Source organism: Perca fluviatilis, chromosome 3 (genome assembly GCF_010015445.1).
Source record: "Perca fluviatilis chromosome 3, GENO_Pfluv_1.0, whole genome shotgun sequence".
NCBI classification, from domain to species: domain Eukaryota; kingdom Metazoa; phylum Chordata; class Actinopteri; order Perciformes; family Percidae; genus Perca; species Perca fluviatilis.
Window position 1 is genome coordinate 39,422,844 of NC_053114.1, and position 21,099 is coordinate 39,443,942.

Here is a 21,099-nt window from a genome sequence, read left to right on the forward strand (position 1 = left end):
ACGTTATTTTATGCACTTACACATTTTCTGGCATGGTGCTTTGTTTTTAGTGTACAAGTCCTTGGCAGGGGAGGGGAAAAGCAACAGGAACTTTGATTTGATGTGTCTTATTTCTTCAATTTTCTGTCAAACATACTCTTTCTGACAGGTGGAGGCGATATAATCCTGCTGGTAATGGTACCTGACAGGTATACAGAGTAGTGAGGATGGGGGTGTTTTGGAGAGTTGGCTTGGTTAGCTACAGGTCAGGATGTACAGGGGGAGAAAGGGCAGCAGCGCAGGAAGTGTCAGGAGGCTAATGAGCGGCTGTTAGAAAGGACTCGCGGAGAACGAGAGGGACCTCCTTCCTTATCACACTGGGACCAGGACAGAGGTCAGGGGCACACAACATCCACACATATTTGCCCAGATACATGTGCACACACATGCAGACAGTACACTCTGCGCACACAGACACACACACACAAACAAACACAGATGTGACATTCCTGGTTAACAGTTCACAGATGGCTCGATTCAGATTTTGTACTTTCAGATGCCGTCCGAGAATCAAAAGATATGTGATGACTTAAATAAAAGTTATGACTAATCCTAGACACACAATATCATTGTAATATGCGGGGTTATATACCAATTCGTAGTTATTATTTAAAAGCTAAGATAGTCAAGAACAGCTTACCCAGAACTGTTATCAGGTCTATGCCTGAACAAAAACACTCCAGTAAATATTTATAGTCATAGTCATAATCCCATAGAAGAATTCAACCTTACCACTTCTGGGAAAACTTTTGGTCGGAGGAGGATGTGAATGGTTAAATGACTTTGTTTCATGACTGCTGATCTTACTCACTGTGTTGTGGCCAGCAAGCCCAGCTTTAAGATATTTATGCTTCAGTAGTATGATCATCAATAAACCAAAATAAAATTCTTCACCGATTTAGCATAGCACCTCTATAAACACTGTGGGACTGTTTATTAAATAGTATTGAAATCGATGCAGCAGAACCAGGGAATAACATAACACTAAGACATGTTATTTTGCATATAATTCCAAATGTATTCAAGAAGTGTCTCTTTTTTCGCTTGAGCTTGTTTTTCTGTTGTCTGCGTTGGATTGTTTTTCTTTATATATATATATATATGTACTGTATATATCATAATCACATACTTTTTGCATGTCATTGGTGCATTTATGTGACCTATGAAGTTGAAATTGAAGCTCATTTTTAGAGCGAAATGGTTATCACCCACACAGTCCTGATGAAGCAGACCGATATCTGATATTTTGAGTCTTAAATTCTTACACGAATAAGAAATTATGTTTTTTATTAACTGTAACTTTGATTGCACAAATCTTTGAGGCGATGGAGAAATACTAAATGTGGAACAGATTTTTTCGAGGCTTTAACAGATGTTTCCAGTCGGTGTGATCTCACCTGTACATGAAAGGTGCGACGGTGGCCGTGTTGGGATGGCTGTGGTGCTGTTGAGTCTGAGGTAGCTGCACGCTGATCGTGTTGCTGGCTGTGCTCTGTGTAGTGCCTCCTCCTGCCACAGGGGAGGCGCTGGTCTTTCCCTCTGTGGAGGCCAGGCTGGAAGTGGAGCTGGAGTGTCTGCTGTCCCTGTCTCTGTCCAGGGGGCCGCGGTGCATGGCGAGACCCCCTCCTAATCGCATGCTCCGAGGCCTCTCCCCCGCCTCCTTAACAGAGGAAGCCTTACCCCCGACTCCTGGGGCTTTGCCTCCTGGCTTTGGTATTCCGCTGTGTGCAGGGGTGGAACTCTCCTTTTTGGCCACTTTACCCCCCTTGGGAATGAAGCTGGTGATTTTAGAGGTCCGTTTGTTTGAGCTGTCTGGGTCTACAGCAACAGGTGCTACTTCCTCTTTAAGCTCGTCCCCCCTGAGATCTGTCTTGTCCGGGACTGAGATGCGTTTCCCCACCTCCTTCCCTTTCTCCTTCTCCTTCCCCCTCTCCTTGTCCTTGTCTTTCTCTGTGCTTTTGACAGAGCCCTTCTTGGCAGTCAAAGCTCTGCTGAAAGTGCGCTGGGCAATGCCCCTCAGGGCGATTTTGGGGCTGCTGGCGGTCGTGGAGACAGTAGTACCTGCCGAGGGAGCAGCTCCGCAGGTCGTCCCGTTCATTCCCGGCCGGACGTTGCCATCATCTTCCTCCAGGGGCTCGGTGTTGGAGCCCGTCTCGGCTCTCTCCACCTGCATCGCTCCGTGCTGCCTGGCTGGGGCAGTGTTGTCGGTCTGGGCCCCTACTCCATTGGAGGAGCTGGCAGATTTGGAGCCTCCTTTACTGTTGAAGAGCTTCAGCTTCTCCAGCATTGACTTCTGAGTGGCGACCTTTGGAGGAGCTTCAGCCTTACAGGAGGTGTCCTTCTCCTGCTTGATGGAATGCATGGCAGACGCGGCGGTGCTGGTGGAGGAAGGAGAAGGCGAGATGTGCTTGGAGCTCACGGACTTGCTCCTCCAGGGCTTGCTGTTGCTGTTGGGCTGGGGAATGGCCGTGGAGGAGGTGGATGAGGACAGTGAAGACGGGTGTGGAATCTGGCCGGAGGTAGCAGCGGGGATGCTGGTGGAGGAGCTGACGGTCACTGCAGATGATGGAGCATGCTCAGTCATCACCGAAGGCTGTGAGGTCATGCCCTCTGAGGAATCTGCACCAGAAAAGAGACATTTTATTAACAGTAAGATAGGAAGGAGGAAAAGTCAAGCAGAGGGAGGATCTGGGGGAGCGAAGAGAAACCAGATGCTTAGTCGTCTTTGACCCCACACAAAGTGGCCTTATAAGGGCCTGGAGGTGGCCTGCGTTGATACAGCCAAACGTGCCATTACTTTCCTTCGGGCTAGCCACCAAAACTGTTAAAAACCCCTTAGCACTAACAATGAGAGGAGCCCATCACAAACTGTTTATAAAAACAACGAGGAGCAGGCTCAAGGGCTTTAAAGTCTTGCCAAGCAGGCCAAGTCAAGAAGCAGTGCTGCTGCACTTATAAGGCTTGGACTTATATGGACTGCTTTTGGTCAGCATCCCTCAGCTTTACAAAGACACACTGTCTGGTTACATGTACTAAGTCCGTCGTAAATTAGATTCATTCATCATTCAACGGTATACAAACTAAAGTTTAACTTGGACATGAATAGAACAGAAAGCATTTTTTTTGCAGTGTAAACATACTCCTGTAAACCCTTGTTACAATTTATCGCCCAAAAACAAACTGCCTGGGTAAATCTGCAACAAGTGACTCAGCAGCATCTCAACAAGCAGACTTACCAAGAACTGAAGGAGCAAAAGAAGAGCTGAAATTCCTGGTTAAGTCACAGCTCTTACTGTGCGAACTAGAGTATCCCGAGAGCTGCTGAGGTTGTCAATCTGTACATACAGAAAGGTGCTAGTAGTAGCACAGAGTTCAGACCAGTAATATTTGAATATTCAAACACCAACGGCCAGTGAGAGAGAGGGCCGGTGCAGGGAGCACTGGGAGGAATTAATCATAACAGTTCTGTTGCAACATGCACACACACACACACACTTGTATTTATTCCAAGTCACTATTGCTGCTGTGTTTTGCCTTCTCATACAACTGTACTCTGGGAGTTTAGATTCTTAACACACTGCAAGTCTTGTTCTCTTAAGTGACAAAACACACTTCAATTATTTTCCAATAGCATGTCCCTGATGATGTTTGTATGTATGAATTTTACCTAATGAAGGCCTCAGGACCAAAACAAGTGAGTACCAGCGTGCAGGATTTTTGGGTTCTTTTACAACGTTTTTACAATACAAATGAACCTGTTTCAAGTATTTAAGGAAGTGACAGTCTCTTGTCAGTATCTTGAAAGAACACAGAATAAGGCAGGCTGCTGCATTAGCATAAAGACAGATTGAATCGATTCTTGAATCCAGTCACTCCATTGGAGTTTAGTTTTTTAGCTTTTTTAGAGAAAACAAGTCATTTGGGGCATAAAGAATCATTCTCTGTGATATTTCAGATGGAAAATAATCATATAACTCTCAGTGCTCCTTTGGTTATTGGTGAAGTTTCCTTTAATTCACGTTAGCTACATTAATTCCACATTCATACACTATTCAAAAGGTCTCATTAAGTCACCATTTTATCAGAATATTAAACACCCAATCCGCTTGTTTACCCCTTTCTCATCTGGCTCTCTACTTTTTTTTCAGTTTTACAGCACCTTTCATGTCCTAATTGGAAATAGGCACTCGTTCACCGCCTCTCCTTTCTCTCCCTGTTTAGCATTTAGCGAGAGCAGCCTGAAACAATGCAGCCATTAGGAAGTGATTAGGGCCCAATTAGCCGTGCTAGCAGTTAGCAATCGGAAAAGTGGGTCAGGTTGCTAATAGCTGGCGTCCTACTGGAGGCGGCTGAATGAGAGGGGGACCTGCTGTGATTATGGAGCAGGCTGAGAGAATAAGACTGGCACTGCAGGTTTGGGATGAGTGAAGCTTTGATGTGGGCCAGCAGGATGGTCTGCGCTGTCCGTGAATGGGGTCAGCTTGGATTTCGGGTCAGAAAGGAACAGAGGAAGAAACGCAGGATATGGAGAGGCCCTGGACACTGGGGACAGCTGGTCATGACTGCACCCGGTGACCGGGACTGACACGCTCCAGTTGGGTTGCTAAGGGTGAAGGAAAAGTAGTCAATCTTCAACGTGTCGGGTCAGAAGTGACACTAGAGTGATGGACTTGGACACTGTTGCATCATAAACCCAACCAAGGTTTGGAAAAAGAAATGCCAAAGTCCGATTGTTCACACTTTTCTGCTGTTTAGAATTTTCTTTTTAAAGTGCTGCATTTGTCTACTTTTTTGGCACAGCAGTGTGCTTTCTCAAGCTCAGAAAAGTTCACATATTAAGATTTAAAAAACAACACAGCCTCACAGTTTATGACAACAGCCACAATCAAATGGAAAAAAAGACCTGGTAGAAAGATCTCTAGTAAATATTCTGATCACAAATTCTCACTTTGGATCAATCTGGTTTTTATTCTAGCTGCATTGAGCATTATCAGCACAAAATGCACGTGAGGAAGCACTTTTCCTTCAAAAAAATAAACACAGTAGAGTCTTAACATGCCCTTAGAACGGGTCACTGACCTAATGACCCACCCTGTGGAGCCTTGGGGCAAAACCTGGAATTAAACTGCACATTGCCCCGTTTTCGCTGTGCTGGTCGAGCTGTCTCCTCAAAGAAACATGTTGAAAGAATTTAAGCGTTTACGACACAACTGCTTATAATTACAGCAGTCATTAGAGAATAAAATTGAGAGCAGAAAATGACAGTAGTGGAGGGGAAAGGATCACAGACCACCACTGCACTTCCTGTCTGCCATAAAAACCTGTCTCACCCTCTCTGACTCCGTCTCATGGTCGGTCCGGTAGCCTACTCCTCTCAGAGCCTCCTTATAACATCAAGGCATTTTGGGAAATCAGCCGAAGAGGACCCAAAGCTCTTTTCATGGATCGTCACACTCATGTGTCTCTGCATGCGCTGCTTTGTTAGTGCCCGTCTACAGCCGAGGAAAAGCATGTAATTTCACACAAGTGTCAACACTCTTCTCTCTCTCCCTGTGCGTGTACAAGTCTGTGCATGCATGTCAAGTTTAGGAGAGAGGGGGATGTTTGTTCTGCTCAGCAACTTCAAACACTTGAACATTTATGCAGTTGCAGGGCCAGCGACCAGAGCAAATATACTGCACACAAAAAGCCCAGCGGTAAATGCATTAGAGGTAGCATCGGCTGACACTGTTTAGACATCACAAGCCCTTCAACGCTTTTCATGGTCACACTGGTCACAAGACGTTAAGCTAAACCTTCTCGGTCAGTCCCTACTTACATTCAAGTCCCTCTCATGTAGCAAGACTGAAAACATGTTTTGGATTTCAAACGTAGGTGCTGAGAAGATTTCTCACAGATAGAGAGCACTGGGAGAACAGTTCTCCCTCTTTGGTCGGCTTTATTTCATTTTCTGACACCTTCGTGGAAATGTTATTTGTGAAATCAACACAAACTATATCCGACTGGCACAAAGTTTGAGGCTGCGGCTTCGCTTACTCATCACGTTCTGATTTCAGGAGCCTGCACTCTCTCGCTCTCTCTCTCCCTCCTCAGTCATTGTGCTCCAAAAAGTGAGAGGGACAGACGGCTTTTGTGCGGAGACTGAAACTTTTTAAAGTTTCTCCACATGAATACACTTAAACAGTGACGCTACAGCTCATCAGAAGGCTATTCATTCAGCAAGGGCACCGGCCATACAAACGCACAGAAATACATCAGAAGCGTGCACGTACACAAACACAGAACCACAGGTGCTCCCTGCTCTCTCTGCTCTGTGTCACTTGGTGGACACCCAGACGCTGTCACCTAGTGTTAACGCAAAGCAGAGGAGAAGATTCAGGTCTGTTTCCTTACTGTACAGCCGTGCAGTAACGTGACTCCATTCTGGTGTCAGGGCCGTAGACACAGAGCAGATCTGGCCTCACAATAGAAGCCGCAGGTGCCTCTCTAACCAAACACCATCTCAAAAGCATGTACAACATCATGTCTAGCACATTAGTGCACAACATGCCTTTTTGAGGCAAAAACTAAACCCAACTGTAACATCAGACAGAAAAATGTCAGCTATTTATTGACACCTTGGAAACAAAATGAAATTCTAAATCAGTGTCAGTTTTACATCAAAGCAGCAAGACGTTGGCTAATTAGTTGACCAATATCCCTGAAACCTCAACACTTACAATTGAAATTATTTACAAAACTTTTCAGGGAAACTGACTCGACATCCTCTACAGAAAAAAAACCCTGCTTTCTGCAGCATAACAAATGCACACATTTCTAGCAGCAACAACAACAACAACAACCAACCAAAACCTGCAACCATACTTCCAAAGTTTCAATGCAAAGCTTAAGTTCTACATCTGAAACCATCACCTGCCGTCCTAGCCCGAGGCGATCTACAAGCGCAAGCTGACAAACCTCATAGATGCTGCAGACGTCCAGGAGGAACAGAGAAAGAAGGAAAGGACCGGAGGAGATGGACAGAAGAGGAGGGAAGAGTCCCAAACCATGGCCAGCCATTCAGAAGGGTGCAGGAGGAGGAGGAGGAGGAGGAGGAGGAGGAGGACGAGGGTGGTATGGCAGTGGGGGGGGGAGGGGCTTGGCAGCATGTCAACAACAGGGCAAGAAGGAGGGGGGTGGACGAGTGATTCCTGCTGCCAATCAGCAATTTTAAATGTAAATCGTTTTTTAAACTAAGTTGATCTTATTTCTAGATGAACTTTGGTCCTTTCTGTGGAAACCGGGTCACTCACTTACCTCTAGACAAGCTCAACTGACACCTCAAACATTAATTCTACTAGTGCTGCAATGAAAACATAAACACAGGTCCGCACACTGTAGCTCCCTCAAGTCCAATTCATTGGCACATCCACAAGTTACGTTTCGAGCTAATGCTCTTCTTCAGACTAAGCTAATTTATTGGCACAACTACAAGGGACTTTTCAAGCTAATGCTCTTCTTCAGAATTAGCTTCAGACTTACAACTACTACTACTGCTACCACTTCTATTACCGCTACAAAGGAGCAGTTCAACTTTCAGCTTATTCAATATGATGCCCAGAATGAGATTAATTTAGCTGATACCACTCTCATGTCTGTAACCATAAACATAAAGCTACAGCCAGCAGCCAGTTGGCACCACAAATAGGCCGGGCCAAGAAATATAAAACACTACTTGTTGAATTTACACTTTGGTTGTTGTACGGTTTACAAACAGGATATTTATAGGATATATAGTAGTTATCATCTATCCATCTCACACTCCGCCAGAAAGTGTACTTCCCAAAATGTCCGACTATTCCTTTGACTCTACCACTTGTTAATTTGTTTCATTCGCATGTTCATGAACCCACACATATGCACAAGCGTTCACAAACACAACACCGTCCAATAGAAGCTCCCCTACCTCCAACGGAACCGCACATCAGAATGAGTGCCCCACAGTGCTGCTCACAATGCTGGTTAATTTGTCACTTGAAACACAGACAACAGATTCTCTCTCTCTAACACACACACACTCTCTCTCTCTCTCTCTCTCTCTCTCTCTCTCTCTCTCTCTCTCTCTCTCTCTCTCTCTCTCTGCGGTCAGAATTCTCTGTCTAATGCAGGGTAATGAGTTTAGTCTGTGAACACTAACACAGTCTATATAAAGCCTTGGCCCACTGAGTTGTGACAGAAGCTATTTCAACACTGCTCTAACTAAATATACTGCCAAACACACTCGCAAGTTAGTATGCTGCAGAACTCAAACACTGGGTCTGAGGAGTTTGGACTAAAAGTGTGAGAATGTATCTCCATCTCCAAAATAAAATAATCTCTTGTGGTCGAATCATCAGGACAAATAATGAAAAACACTAGAAAATATCTGGTTCAGTTATTAAAAGGCAAAGGTACAAGCCTTATGGCTATTGTAGTACAATAGCAAACATGCAGAAAAAAACACGAGTTCTCAAAAGCAAAGTTCCTGAAAATGTAAGAACAATTCTGCTGGATGACTTCAGCAAACAGGAAAAGGGTGTTGTTCTTCCACACTAAAAACAGCTAAAGTTATCAGAATTTCTAGTGACAGCAGAGTGAAACATCCCCTTATACTCTTTAGTAAACGCACACACACAAAAAAAATCATTATAGTTGGTGTAAGTGACTTGATTTATGAGAAATGTGTTCTTTATCTTCAGAAACAAAAGCAATAAAAAATATGGTTTGCATGAGACCAATCATCACCACAATGGATCGCTTTGGTTCTCAGTTATTACAACGCATCACAACTAATAAAAAAAAAGAAAAAAAGATTGGACGCCACTTTCGAGCAAAAATCTCAAACAAATAACAAAAAACACATGCATAAAAGCCCTAAACGGTTCAGATTAGAGCTGTCCACAACACACAGTAACCCTCTCCACCTGTGGGGACGAATCCAGTTTGTGTACAGCAACCGCATGGAGGTCACAATCACATCTCAACTATAAATCAATATAAATCACAGCTCGTCACCTCAACTTCTACACTGTGACAATGTCCTAAATACTGTAACCGGACACAGGTCCGAAGACAGAAGTTGAGATTTTTCACTGAGGTTGCAGTCAGGGAGTACATTTACTTCAGCATCCATGCAGTTTCCGTATTTCTTGTTTATTTTTTTATATGTTATATATATATATATATATATATATATATATATATCTAATATGTTTGTTTGTGTATGTATGGACCATTTACCAAGGCAAATTCCACGTAGGTGGCAATAAACCCTTTTCTGATTCTGAACTACTGAATGTTTGTTATACAAACTGAGGATGAACGCTCTCTCCTTATGACGGGAAATATATATGTTCCAAGTAAACTGAATTCACCTGAAACATTTAAGGAGGCGTTTTCTCAGGATACACAGGACACACTTGTGTCAGTGTAGCATTGCATGCTGAGGGACAGACAGACACACACAAAATGAACCCTCCTTAAAGTATCTTTTAGATTATGTGATGATGAGATGATAAGGTGACATGACTTTTTACACAAAAGTCACAAAACTTTGATGATGATGATGGTATTTACAACCATCCATACCAAAACAAAAAAAAGGTGTGTGCGTGTTTGTGGTTGTACACGAGGCCTACCTTTGTTCAGGTGCGAGTTGGCTTTGGTCTTGTCACTGAAGCCCTGGCTGCGTCTGTTCCCAGCAGCACTGGCCGAGCCTCTTGGAGGGATGTCACTGCCTGCAGTGGATACCCTTGCCGAGGGGCCGGGAAGTCTGGCGGAGAAACCGAGAGAGAGAGGGAGAGAAGTAACGAAGAGAAAGGAAGGAAGGAAGGAAGAATATATTCAATATAAAGGCTTCATCTCACACACTGAAGAAACATATTCCGGTTTAATGCAGGTTAATTACACATTCTGCTAGAGACAAATCCAGTCTACAGCTTACACATTCAATCATGAGGGTCTCACTCAATTAGGAGAGTACAGGGATGATGCAAATGTATTATTTAAATTTTTATTGCAGAAAGTGTTTTATGTGAACAGGGCAGAGGGGCACAAGAGTGTTAATTGTGTTATTCTCTAAAAACGAAGAAAAAGAAAATCTTAACTGTAATATTTTTCTGTTCTTTGTCTAAGCACTATGTCACTACTGTAATTTAAGAAATGTGCTACACACATTTATTAATATTTATAATCTTAATCTTATATCTTAAAGGATATTAGACTCTTTAGATACATCTTTATATCTGGCTCATTGTCAGTTTGAAAGTCTGTGGCTTGGATTAGAAGATACACACAGTTTAATAAATGTACACTTAGCTATTGTTTGCTTTTCTTGCAGCTCTACCTGGCCCCTCCCTATATGCACCTACAGTAATCTAAGGGAGACAGATGAGCTCACAGCAGCGTGGACGTATCCGTATGGGGTGGACGGGTTGACGGAGTGCAGGCCCCAGGGGAGCCGTGAGCTCAACAGCCTCAGATTACACGTCCTGCTCCTTTATTTCCCCACACAGATTAGACAGGATGTACTGGCAATGGATAAGCCTTGGTGAAATTTATGACACCTTGATTCCATATTGTGAGTCCATCTGTTGCCTTTTGCTGAGGTCTGTAATCTGACCAGGCCGTGGCACACTGACTGCTAATGAAATGCTAATTCACAGGCAGCGACATCATCATCATCATCATCATCATCATCATCATCCTGGGACTGTGAGGCGGATGCTGATAAACAGATTACCTCTCACTCTCTCTCAGCTCTTGTATACATTATAGAAACTCTCATTTCCGGCATGCCATTCACTTTGAATGGCCATTATTTATCTGGCCATTGCTATGTAATAGGTTTTACCGCATTATTTAGTCAAGAGTAGCCTAAGATCATTTGGCTTTCAATTATGGCAGGGCCAGTCAGCCTACTGCCTCTCCCCATTTGGACTGGCTGTGTATAAAAAAAATATTCTATTTGATGGGTATTTACATTTCAAAATATTAATATTGGCTACAATGTGTCTATATGTTTCCTGACAATTTATTTAAAGTCAAATACAGTCAAAAATGCAAAAGAAAAATGATCTTGCCAATAAATATATTTGCTCAAAATGAAGAAAGGCTTAGGTCTTACAGCACACCAAAAATTCATCTCTGAACCAACTTAAAACTTGGTATTTACTTAAAAATCTATTGCAAATAAAAAAGGGAGGAATCATTTCATTTATGGTTTATAAAGCATACATGAAAGGCATTGCTAGCTCTTCCACCTGCAGAAAATGTTTGAATAAATACCAAGACGTTTGAATTTGGTCGAGAGACAGGGTTTTATATGCTGCAAACCCTTTCTTCTTTTTGATTCTTTCACATTGGCTGTGTTTGACCTGCATGTGACTGAATTATACTGATGCGCAAGGGATCTTTGATTATCATATTTGCTCAATTCTAGTGCACAGAATCTGAGAAATGTAGGCATATTTACCTATTTAAGGCATTTTTCATGTACATTTTTGAAGAAGAAAAAGGAAGACTGTTGATTTGCAGTCTGTCAATGGGAAAACTGACAATTAAAACCGGCCTCTCCTATTGCAATATTTGCAAACAATGACAATTTATATAAACCTTTTAGCTCTTTAAAATCCTTTAAACGTTGCAGATACTGTCACATGCTGGCAGCAAAGCACTTTTTGAGGAAACCAGTATACGTTTTTGATTGGGGCCTTTTAAATAAGAACATAGAAAAGCCAAGAGTTGTTTGGTTGGAGAGCACCAGGAGAATCTCAACTCTTCATCTTGTAGTTAAACGTGCTGGCCAGAAGGTGGGGCTACTGCATTTGCTTTGAGCGGAGCTGGTGTTTGGCAGGTGCAATACAAACAGAATCTGGGATGGGCAGCATGCAAAACCACATCCTAAATCCAATTCCAAGGTGCATCAACACATAATACGACACTGCATGCTAAAAAAGAGCCAAATTTGAACGCAAAAAGACCTGAGAGTGTCACAGTGAACGCAGACGGAAGCTCTATTTGAACAACACATATTATAGACGCACATTCCAGCCACAGATTCTTGCTGTGTTAATTATTAATGTCACATTATATGGGGGATGTGCTTGTCAAGCAAACCACACACACACACACACACACACACACACACACACACACACACACACACACGCTTACTTAAGGGTTATCTAAAGGTCTTTCACAGCCCATTTAGCAGGCTTGCCAAATGAGGCACGCTGCCAGACAGACATGGCTGTCCGAAAAGGGAGCCTGGAGCTCTAGTTCCTATCTGCTCTACACTACAACTCATGCATATTAGATAGTGCTTGTAGTAGATACTGCCCTTAATCACAGACAAAAACAACAAGAAACTCATTACAGTACAAAAGATGTTGTCAAGATATCCTTGATTAGGGGCAATTTCTACCTTCCTATTTCCAGGAAGGGGACGGGACAGGAGGTGTGTTGGAGGAAAGAGAGGGAGGAGCAAGAAAATAAAAAAGGCAGAAGAAGCTGACCTAGAGGTCTTTTTCTGACCAAGGGAAAACTTGAGCAGTTTACTCTGAGACCCATCCCTAGAGGAGAAGAAAAGAGAAGAGAAATATGGAAGAGGACAGAGACAGAGAGGTCAGGTTTACAGTTATAAATGACAGGAGGTGTGAACAGGAGGATAGAGATGACACAATGATGAAGTAGAACAGCAGAAACAGCAAGAAAGTGAAGAATACAGAGACAAACCTCATTCATCCAGTTTCAAGGTTACTTTTCTCATAGTTCCAGTTTACAGACTTTACATTAACGCGCCAGCGAGCCTCACCTGGACTGCATCTCGGCCTGTGCTGCTTTCTGGGCTGTAAGGGAAGGAGTCCCATGCGTAGAGTGGCTGAGCTGGGCCGGGGCGCTGCTCTGCTGGCTCAGGGGAGGGTGTGTGCCCTGGGGCTGGGCGGTGGGTGGGAGAGAGGGCTGGGAGTTCTGCCGCTGGGCCTGCTGCTGCTGCTGTTTGTAGCGGGACAAGCTGAAGAAGAGGCCGAGGATGGCTTTCAGATTACCATTACGGATCTCTGTGGGTCAGGGAGAAGGACAATGTGAAATATTCAAAAGGAAAAGGCAGGTGAGATAAAGAAGGAAAAAGGTGGATGAATTAAGTAAGTAAGTAAGGTTTATTTATATAGCATATTTCACAGATACAAAATCAAAAAAGTGGTTAACATTAAAACAAAAGGCAAAAGTGAGGATGATAGAGAAATTCTGTCACTTCATCTGCACAATGACAGCTGCAGGACTGTTCTGTGCTAAGAAACTAAAGCTACTAAGATGCTACAGGATAGCACTATGGGGTACTGCTTTACTGGCTGTTATGGCCTATCAATATTGTTGTTATATTGTGATAATGATTAATTCCTTTATTGCCTTTACCCACTTACTCTTATTTAGTACAACAGGCAGAAAGTCTCATACTGTATCTGCCTATGCATGTTGAGCCAGCAGTGTACCCCAAAACGGATGAGTTAACAAAAACACATTTTACTTTTGACTTAAATGGTCACTTTTAAATGGACTTCTACTAGTTTTAGTGGAACTGTTCACTTATTGTTTAGAAGAACATGCAAGCCATATTTTGACTTGCTAGCACCTTTATCTGGCATAGAAGCCATTAAGTGAACAGGCTTTGAGTTGCAGTGAGTACACTTGTATGTTCTTGCAAAGCTGTATCCAACAGCAGCCTGAAAACACAACAAATACAATGTAACTTGCATCTACTCCTTACAGAACAGAGAACTGACCTAATGTCTTTCTTGCTGTCAGCGGACATCACTGTCCCCTTATTCATTGTTCTGCCCAATGATAACACTAGTAGTATTAGTACCATTACTATAATTCTTAGGTTTCCTGCATGAATAATATGATATAAAAAATTAAGCCAACATCAAATACTTTCTGAAGTAGGCAACATTTAACCACTGCGCTATAGGAAACTTTCAGGTCCATTAGTTTTATGTATGGGGTAATCAGGCCCTATCAAGCCTGCATGTTTTAATGTGTACTGTCTGGCATCAATGTAGTATGTCCTGTAGCTTGCCAATAAAAATGCTTCAATGTATCAAGTAGACATTGGTTATCTCTCTCCCTCTCCCCCCCATATAGCACAAAGGCCATTTGTTTAGTAGATAGAACAAGCCTGGCCTGGCCCAGGTTTTGGTCTACCACTTTTGTTCCAGTGAAAGTCCAGCTTACCCTCTGAAGACAGACCCTGGATGTTGACTCCTTTTGCTGCCAGGAAACTGAGGCAGGCATCAATGTTCTCAATCTGGACAGGGAGACACAGACACAGCTGTAAGACACTGCACCCGGCACATTTCCATTCAAATTTGCATATTTGTATAATGTGAGGAAGCATGCTGGTCTGTCTTTTGCACGCTTCTCATGAGAGCTTAATGCCAACACTGGAAGTGAATATCTACATGTCTATCTAGAAAGCTAAGCTGGCAGCACAAAATGTTATAATTTTCAGAAGAAGTGCTGAACGTTAACACTGACAGGGATAAAATACAGATCCATACATGCTTTATTAATCATTGATTTGATACTGTTAGACCAGTGAAAAACAGTTATAATGGGTAACTAAATGTGTTGATGTTTATTGGATTGACTTTGCCAGTAAATACGTATTTGACGCCAGTAAGCATACAATTGAAATCTTAGAAAGTACTGAGGAAATGCATACATACATAAGTGAAATTCCTTGTATGTGCAAATGCACTTGGCAATAAACAGTTTCTGATTCTGAATTACATGGAAATGGTATGGGATATAAACAAAACTAAGTAATGTGTTTTTTAAGACTCATCCAAACATGTTATTAGATTTGTAGGAAGAGTGGGAAAATAAGTGATTCCACAAAATTTTATTAAAATCTGTTATTTACGAGATATCAAGCTGAAAGACAAACAAATGAAATGGTACCAGAACCTCTTTGGGAGACATAACAAACATATACCTACAGTACCAGGGTTGGAAAGTGGTAGAAAGGCTTTACATATAGTCACTGACTGTGCTGTGCAAAGGGCAAAAAAAACAACAATATGGGCCACATGGTGACATAGTCAAAACAGAATTTTCAAACCAATCAGACTTTTGTCAGCAGAGCAACAAAAGAGGCAAACAATCTATACGGACACAGTTGCTATGACAGCAGCCTTGGCAACCTGAGCAGACTGCTGAGCTGTCACTGGACTGCAAGAGGATTTGATAGGCAGACAGGCTTTGTTTAGAGCCCATGTGATCCATTATACAGCGAGTCCGCTGGCTGGCCCACGTACTAACAAAGTAAACCACATAAAACAAGTCATCAAGCAGAGTCACTGCAGATTAATGATCGTGCGATCAAAGTTTACCAACTGTTGTTTTCGATGAGCAAACACACCGGGTACAGCACAAAAGATATCAATATGGCACGGCCGTTGCTCTGACTGTTAGGTGCTGCTTTTGGAAAGGCAATTAACTGAAGAATTGACTGTTCAATGGACATTTAAAAGCATTTTACAGTATGCACAAAAGGTTAAAGAGGTGCTAAATCTTTTTTAGCATGACATTTATTACCAGTCAGAGTAGGTTTATAACACACTAAGGCTAATCTTGCCACAATGTACTTGCAACAAACCCATTTTGAATGAAAATACAAATATAATTTCACAGCCAAGGGAGTACAAATATAGAGCAGTGATATTCCAGGTGGTTTCTTAACTAAAATACAGATGAACTGTGTCCTTTGTAAATGAGGCCGGGTGTGGGCTGCAACTGGGAGGGTCCCACTCACCAAAGATTAATGACGTGATTACACTTAATATGCGGAGACTAAATATAGCTTGACCTACAGCTCCCTCTTTGGTTCTCCTGTTAGGAAGTATCCGGCTGCGAGGTGAGAAGCTGAAGTAAAAGCTCAAATACATAAAACTTCTACCATATTACTATTAGTTTCGCCCAACATATTGCTATTAGTGAAACCCACGACCACAATAATGTTAATTACATTGACGACCACGTTACTGTTAGTCACATCATAGCAGTTACTGTTGGCTATATCTTTACAATTAGCACTGCTTTCAGTAGACCACAGGGAGAAAACACACACACACACAAACACACAGAAAAACTGTGCAATAATGTGTGCAATACTGTAGATACAACTGTTTACTATGCATTTGCTTTACTTACATTTATTCATGTATTGTTTGTTTATCTTTAGAGTGTCTTTAGAGCAGCATCTACTACTCAATTGCTATAACTTTCATCCACTACCACAAAAGTAATACTTACATAATTTAACCATATCAATATTGGTTGTAGAGTTATTAAAGCACAAAACCAGATTATTACCATTAAGTTCATCTACAGACACAGATATTGACACAGTGCTTGTTTGATTACTACTTGCTGCATCGTCCAAGTGATTACTTCACTCTTGTACCACATTGTTATTAACCAATCCACTATTTGATTACTACCCTTTTCTACTCATAGTTTAAACTCCATGTCTGTCTGAGCCATGCTAGTGTGTGAAGAGGCTGGTGGATTGAGTTGAAACAGCAGTGCTACCCCTGCTGTCATTTCCGTGACCTCTGACCCCAGAAACAGCTGTTAGAGGGGCTGACATGTGCTGCCCTTCGAGGTGATGCAGCAAAAAACGTAGCAAGAGTAGGAATGCAGACTATGGGCCTCTACGAATACCGCAGACTCTTTAAAAATAAACCTGATCTGAAATACCCCTCTATGCCCACTGACATACCCGGAGACTTTCTATAATACCCCGGGCCTAAACTTCCTTTGAGTGACTGAACCACTCCCCTACTGCCTAAAATCCCCTGGTATAGTTGGAGTTTAAATAGCAGCAGCCTGCAGAAAATATGCTTCATTAAGATACCCCATCACAAATGCCAGGCCCGTCCTGCTGAGATGCGCCCAAGCCCCGCCTCTCAGGGGGTATCCATACTGAAACCTCTTGCTATTTAAAACCGGCAGGGACCAGAGCTCAAAGAAGCCAGAGGAACACTATTTAACTCAAGAATCTGCCACCAGCTACAGAGTCTAAGGCCAATCACTTTATTAATTAATAATCCTCCCTTGTGTATTCTTTTATTGTTCTATATCACTGAGTGGTCTGTGATGTTAAGTACATCCCATAGGTTAATGTATTGATAAAAGGTCACACTTTTTGTTAGGAGTCTGGCCTAGAGGTTTAAGACGCTGTACAAGTATTTGCAACATCTCCAATCAAATCCAGCTGGGGACCTTTGTTGCATGTCATCCTTCCTCCCTCTCTCTCACCTCTCTACTGTCAGCTATACAAAATAAAGGCAACAATGCCAACACCACCACAACATTATTTTCTCTTTTTCATCCGTAACTAATGAACAGAAAATTAACAATTCTGAAAATTGGATTTATGTTCTACAAAGTCATTATCAAGTAAAAATGACAATACTTTGCCATTTACAACTTCAGAAATGCAAAGCTATTCTTGCTTTTATCATCATCATCATCATCATATCATATCATATTAATTAATATTATAAAACAAAATGAACTATTAGAAGATGTCAGATTGGGTACACATAATATCCAATCAATCATAAAGTCTTAAGCAATTCATAAAAACACAATTATCAATTAACTGATGCATTAATCAATAAAGAAAACTAGTATTTGTTGCAGGCTTATTGAAAACGTATTTACTTGACATGACTTTAAACCAGTTATTACAAGATGGTAAAAGTAATTTGGGGCTGATTTCTTATGTCCACTTTTAGAGCTCATTACTCTTCTTTTGTTTCCACAAATTTAGTGCTAAGACCGCTGGCTGATGGATGATTAAAAACATACTCAAGTAAAAGTGAAATGACAAAGTTGACAACATTTTCAAGAATATAGCTACACCAAGTACGCAGTTACAAAAACAGTCAAAAGAGCAAAAAGACCAAATTAAGAGAATACTAACGAGAATATGTATAGTGTAATATAACACAGATAATTCTCTGTTTAAACTCTTGTGATCATCAGAACTAAACACCCCTAAACAAGCCCAAAGAGAAATCGGCAACAAATCCTCATAAACACTGAAGGACACCGCTGGTGGCTCCTACCTGCCTGGATGTGTGATCTGTTCCTACAGCGTGACTGCTCTGCCTGGCTTCACACCTCCATCCAGGCCACCGTCACCTCCTGCTCTGCTCTGTTGGCAGCATGGGGCTGGCCAGCCAACAGCCCTCTGAACAAACACTTCTCCCCATCACACGGGTGCTAGTGTTGCGTTTGTGTGTGAGACAGAGAGAATGCGTGAGAGAGAGAGAGAGAGAGAGAGAGAGAGAGAGAGAGAGAGAGAGAGAGAGAGGAGAGAGAGAGCTAAAGGGAGGGAGGGAGTGTGTGTGAGACAGAGTGTTACGTGTCTGGAGCAGGATTTGACTGATAGCTTTTGAAGACTGATACTGAGGCCGATATTTTTAAACCAAAGTTGCTGATAGCTGATCTTAAGCAATTCATTTCTGTATTTAAATACAGAAACCTTATTCTCTGCAGAATGAAAAAGCCTTAAGAGGCAGCATTAAGGGCATCGAGGGACGCAAAAGCCTCAACTTAAACTAGACCGATTGTTGTTGCTGTACGTCTGTGAAGTCCACTGAGAAAGTTTGATATTGAGCTACAAAAACAAAGTGTGAAGCACACCACCAAAACTTTTAAATACTAGTTTAGGCACCGGAATTCACATCTGCCTTTAAATGATAATTGTGCTTTAATACAACTTGAGTCTTATTTTTGTCTCTAGCTAAAGTAACCGCTGAGATCTGTTAACAAGGCGACACCGCTAAAACATCAAACACAAGTGGTCAGACAATCAGACAGGTGGACGGATTATCGAAAGTAAGTACACAAAAATGTCCCTTATTGCGACAGTAGGTACAGAAGGTCAAAGTTGAAGTAGAATCCGGTTTTAAACTGTGATGGATATTTGAAACGGACAGTTTGGCTAATAATGGTTCCGTTCACCTTTGTTTGCTCTTCCATAATAATTTGGCTAACCTGGAGGAAAAGACACAATATTGGCCCGATATGCTGCAACTCTGATCTATCAGTCTGACTCTAGTGTGTCAGCTTCATTGCCGAAATCTCTGTACCGTTTGACTTTCTGACAGTTGGGTCTTGTGGATTCTGATCACGTTAAGATGGTTGTGAGTCTGTATGACTGTGTGCTTAACTCTGCCAGTATCTGCCCACACATACTTTCACTCTCTCAGGAGGTTTCACAGATTTCAGCTACCTGCTCACCTGCTGAACTTTGACATCTGCCTCAATAATTCTCTCTCTCTTTAATGAAAAATGTATCCAGAGGTTTCAACGCCTCAGGGAAGTGCCAGTTCTCACTGCTTATTGATAAAGAAATGACGCACTGGCAGCTATGATACACACACCATGATGCTAAATCACACACGCCAACTTCAGGCAGCATATTCGGTCTTATTGCTTCAGAAAATGCATTTCATTTTATTGAAGGTCACATGGCATGAAAATGTCACTTTATGAGGTTTTTTAACATTAATATCAGTCCCCCCAGCCTGCCTATGGTCCCCCAGTGGCTAGAAATGGTGATAGGTGTAAACCGAGCCCTGGGTATCCTGCTCTGCCTTTGAGAAAATGAAAGCTCAGATGGGCCGATCTGGAATCTTCTCCTAATGAGGTCATAAGGAGCAAGGTTACCTCCCCTTTCTCTGCTTTGCCCGCCCAGAGAATTTGTCCCACCTATGAGAGAGAGACATCATGGCTTTCAAACGAGCAAAGTGGCAGCTGGTCAAGCTTACACCCCCACCCTCCACCTTGCCCCCTTCAGACTTCAGATACAGTATTAGGGGACCACTAAGATCTATATAAAAGAGACTTCAGATACAGTATTAGGGGACCATTAAGGTCTATATAAAAGCATCCAAAAGGCACCATGTCATGGGACCTTTAAGATTATTTTTGGGCATGTTCCTGGCCTTTATTTGACAGGACAGCTGAAGACATGAAAGGAGAGAGAGGGGGGAATGACACGTAGCAAAGGGTCAGAGTCGAACCCAGGACCACCGTGTCGAGGAGTAAACCCCTATATATGGGCGCCGGCTCTACCAACTGAGCAATCCGGGCGCCCAGCAAATGCATTTCTATAGACTTGCTGTTGTGTGTGTCTGTAATCACGTCATGGTGTGTATTCCCTAATTCAATTCAGCATTTAAATATGTCTCTTATTGTATCTCCTCATATGTATTGTTATTCATAAACTGTTATGTAAATACCGTTTTAGATTTTCCTTATTATCCTCATGCTGACACTATCTGCTTTCACAAATAAAAACACAAATGTCCTCGGGCTACATAACTATATCCCCCCCCCCTGAACTGTGAGCAAAATAATTAAGGCAAAGCTGATTTAATTTGTTGTCTAATGCGTTTGCATGTCTTTGCTTGCTCAGAATACATTTGTGAATTTGTATTCATTTAAAAGAGGTCACATTTTTCCCGAGGTTGAGGTTTCTGGAATCATTTTTTGTATAATTAACAAACAGTTAACATCTCCACATCTCCTATGAATGGACTATCTGTTATTGCAACAGATGACTTACTTATGCAACAAACGAGCACAGTATGTCTGTGTGTATGTACAAGGGGTGGACAAAATAACATGAACACCATGATTTGCACGATTTGATCATAGTCTCATGAAATAATTAACACACGCTTCACAGCGGTAGTTTTTGTTGCAGCGCTGTTGTATTAGACTGCATTAATCAGTCAAGGGTTTCTCTTATTTTGTCCGCCTCCTTTGGATGCTGTTCATTTGTTGCCCAGGGCTCAGCAGCCTTCACAAGGAAGACAAACGGTATTAGATAATATTCCGATAAAGGTCTGAAATTAAGATACGAGGTTTGGTATATTTGGTTGCCTAGAAACAGTAACTGTGATTGCTCTGTGGTGGTGATCGCCTGAGTTCTGACCAGCTGACGCAGTTGGGGATTTC

The 21,099-nt window shown here is 42.2% G+C and overlaps 1 protein-coding gene across 14 annotated transcripts in view; it reads right to left on the reverse strand.

The window, feature by feature from the left end:
- The window catches only part of nav2a (neuron navigator 2a), a 118,041-nt gene that overhangs the window by 60,422 nt on the left and 36,520 nt on the right, over window positions 1-21,099 (reverse strand). For 7 of the 14 annotated variants that reach the window (XM_039794506.1, XM_039794514.1, XM_039794504.1 and 4 more), the window contains exons 4-8: window positions 14,290-14,362; window positions 12,872-13,115; window positions 12,573-12,629; window positions 9,696-9,829; window positions 1,437-2,658 (exon numbers count right to left, since the gene is read on the reverse strand). In XM_039794506.1, the coding sequence (XP_039650440.1) occupies window positions 1,437-2,658; window positions 9,696-9,829; window positions 12,573-12,629; window positions 12,872-13,115; window positions 14,290-14,362 (1,730 nt within the window). Of the gene's footprint in view, window positions 1-1,436; window positions 2,659-5,369; window positions 5,381-6,951; window positions 6,972-6,996; window positions 7,071-7,984; window positions 8,052-9,695; window positions 9,830-12,572; window positions 12,630-12,871; window positions 13,116-14,289; window positions 14,363-18,194; window positions 18,233-21,099 lie in introns of those variants that run through there. The other 7 variants (XM_039794513.1, XM_039794502.1, XM_039794512.1 and 4 more) reach the window with 6 other exon arrangements.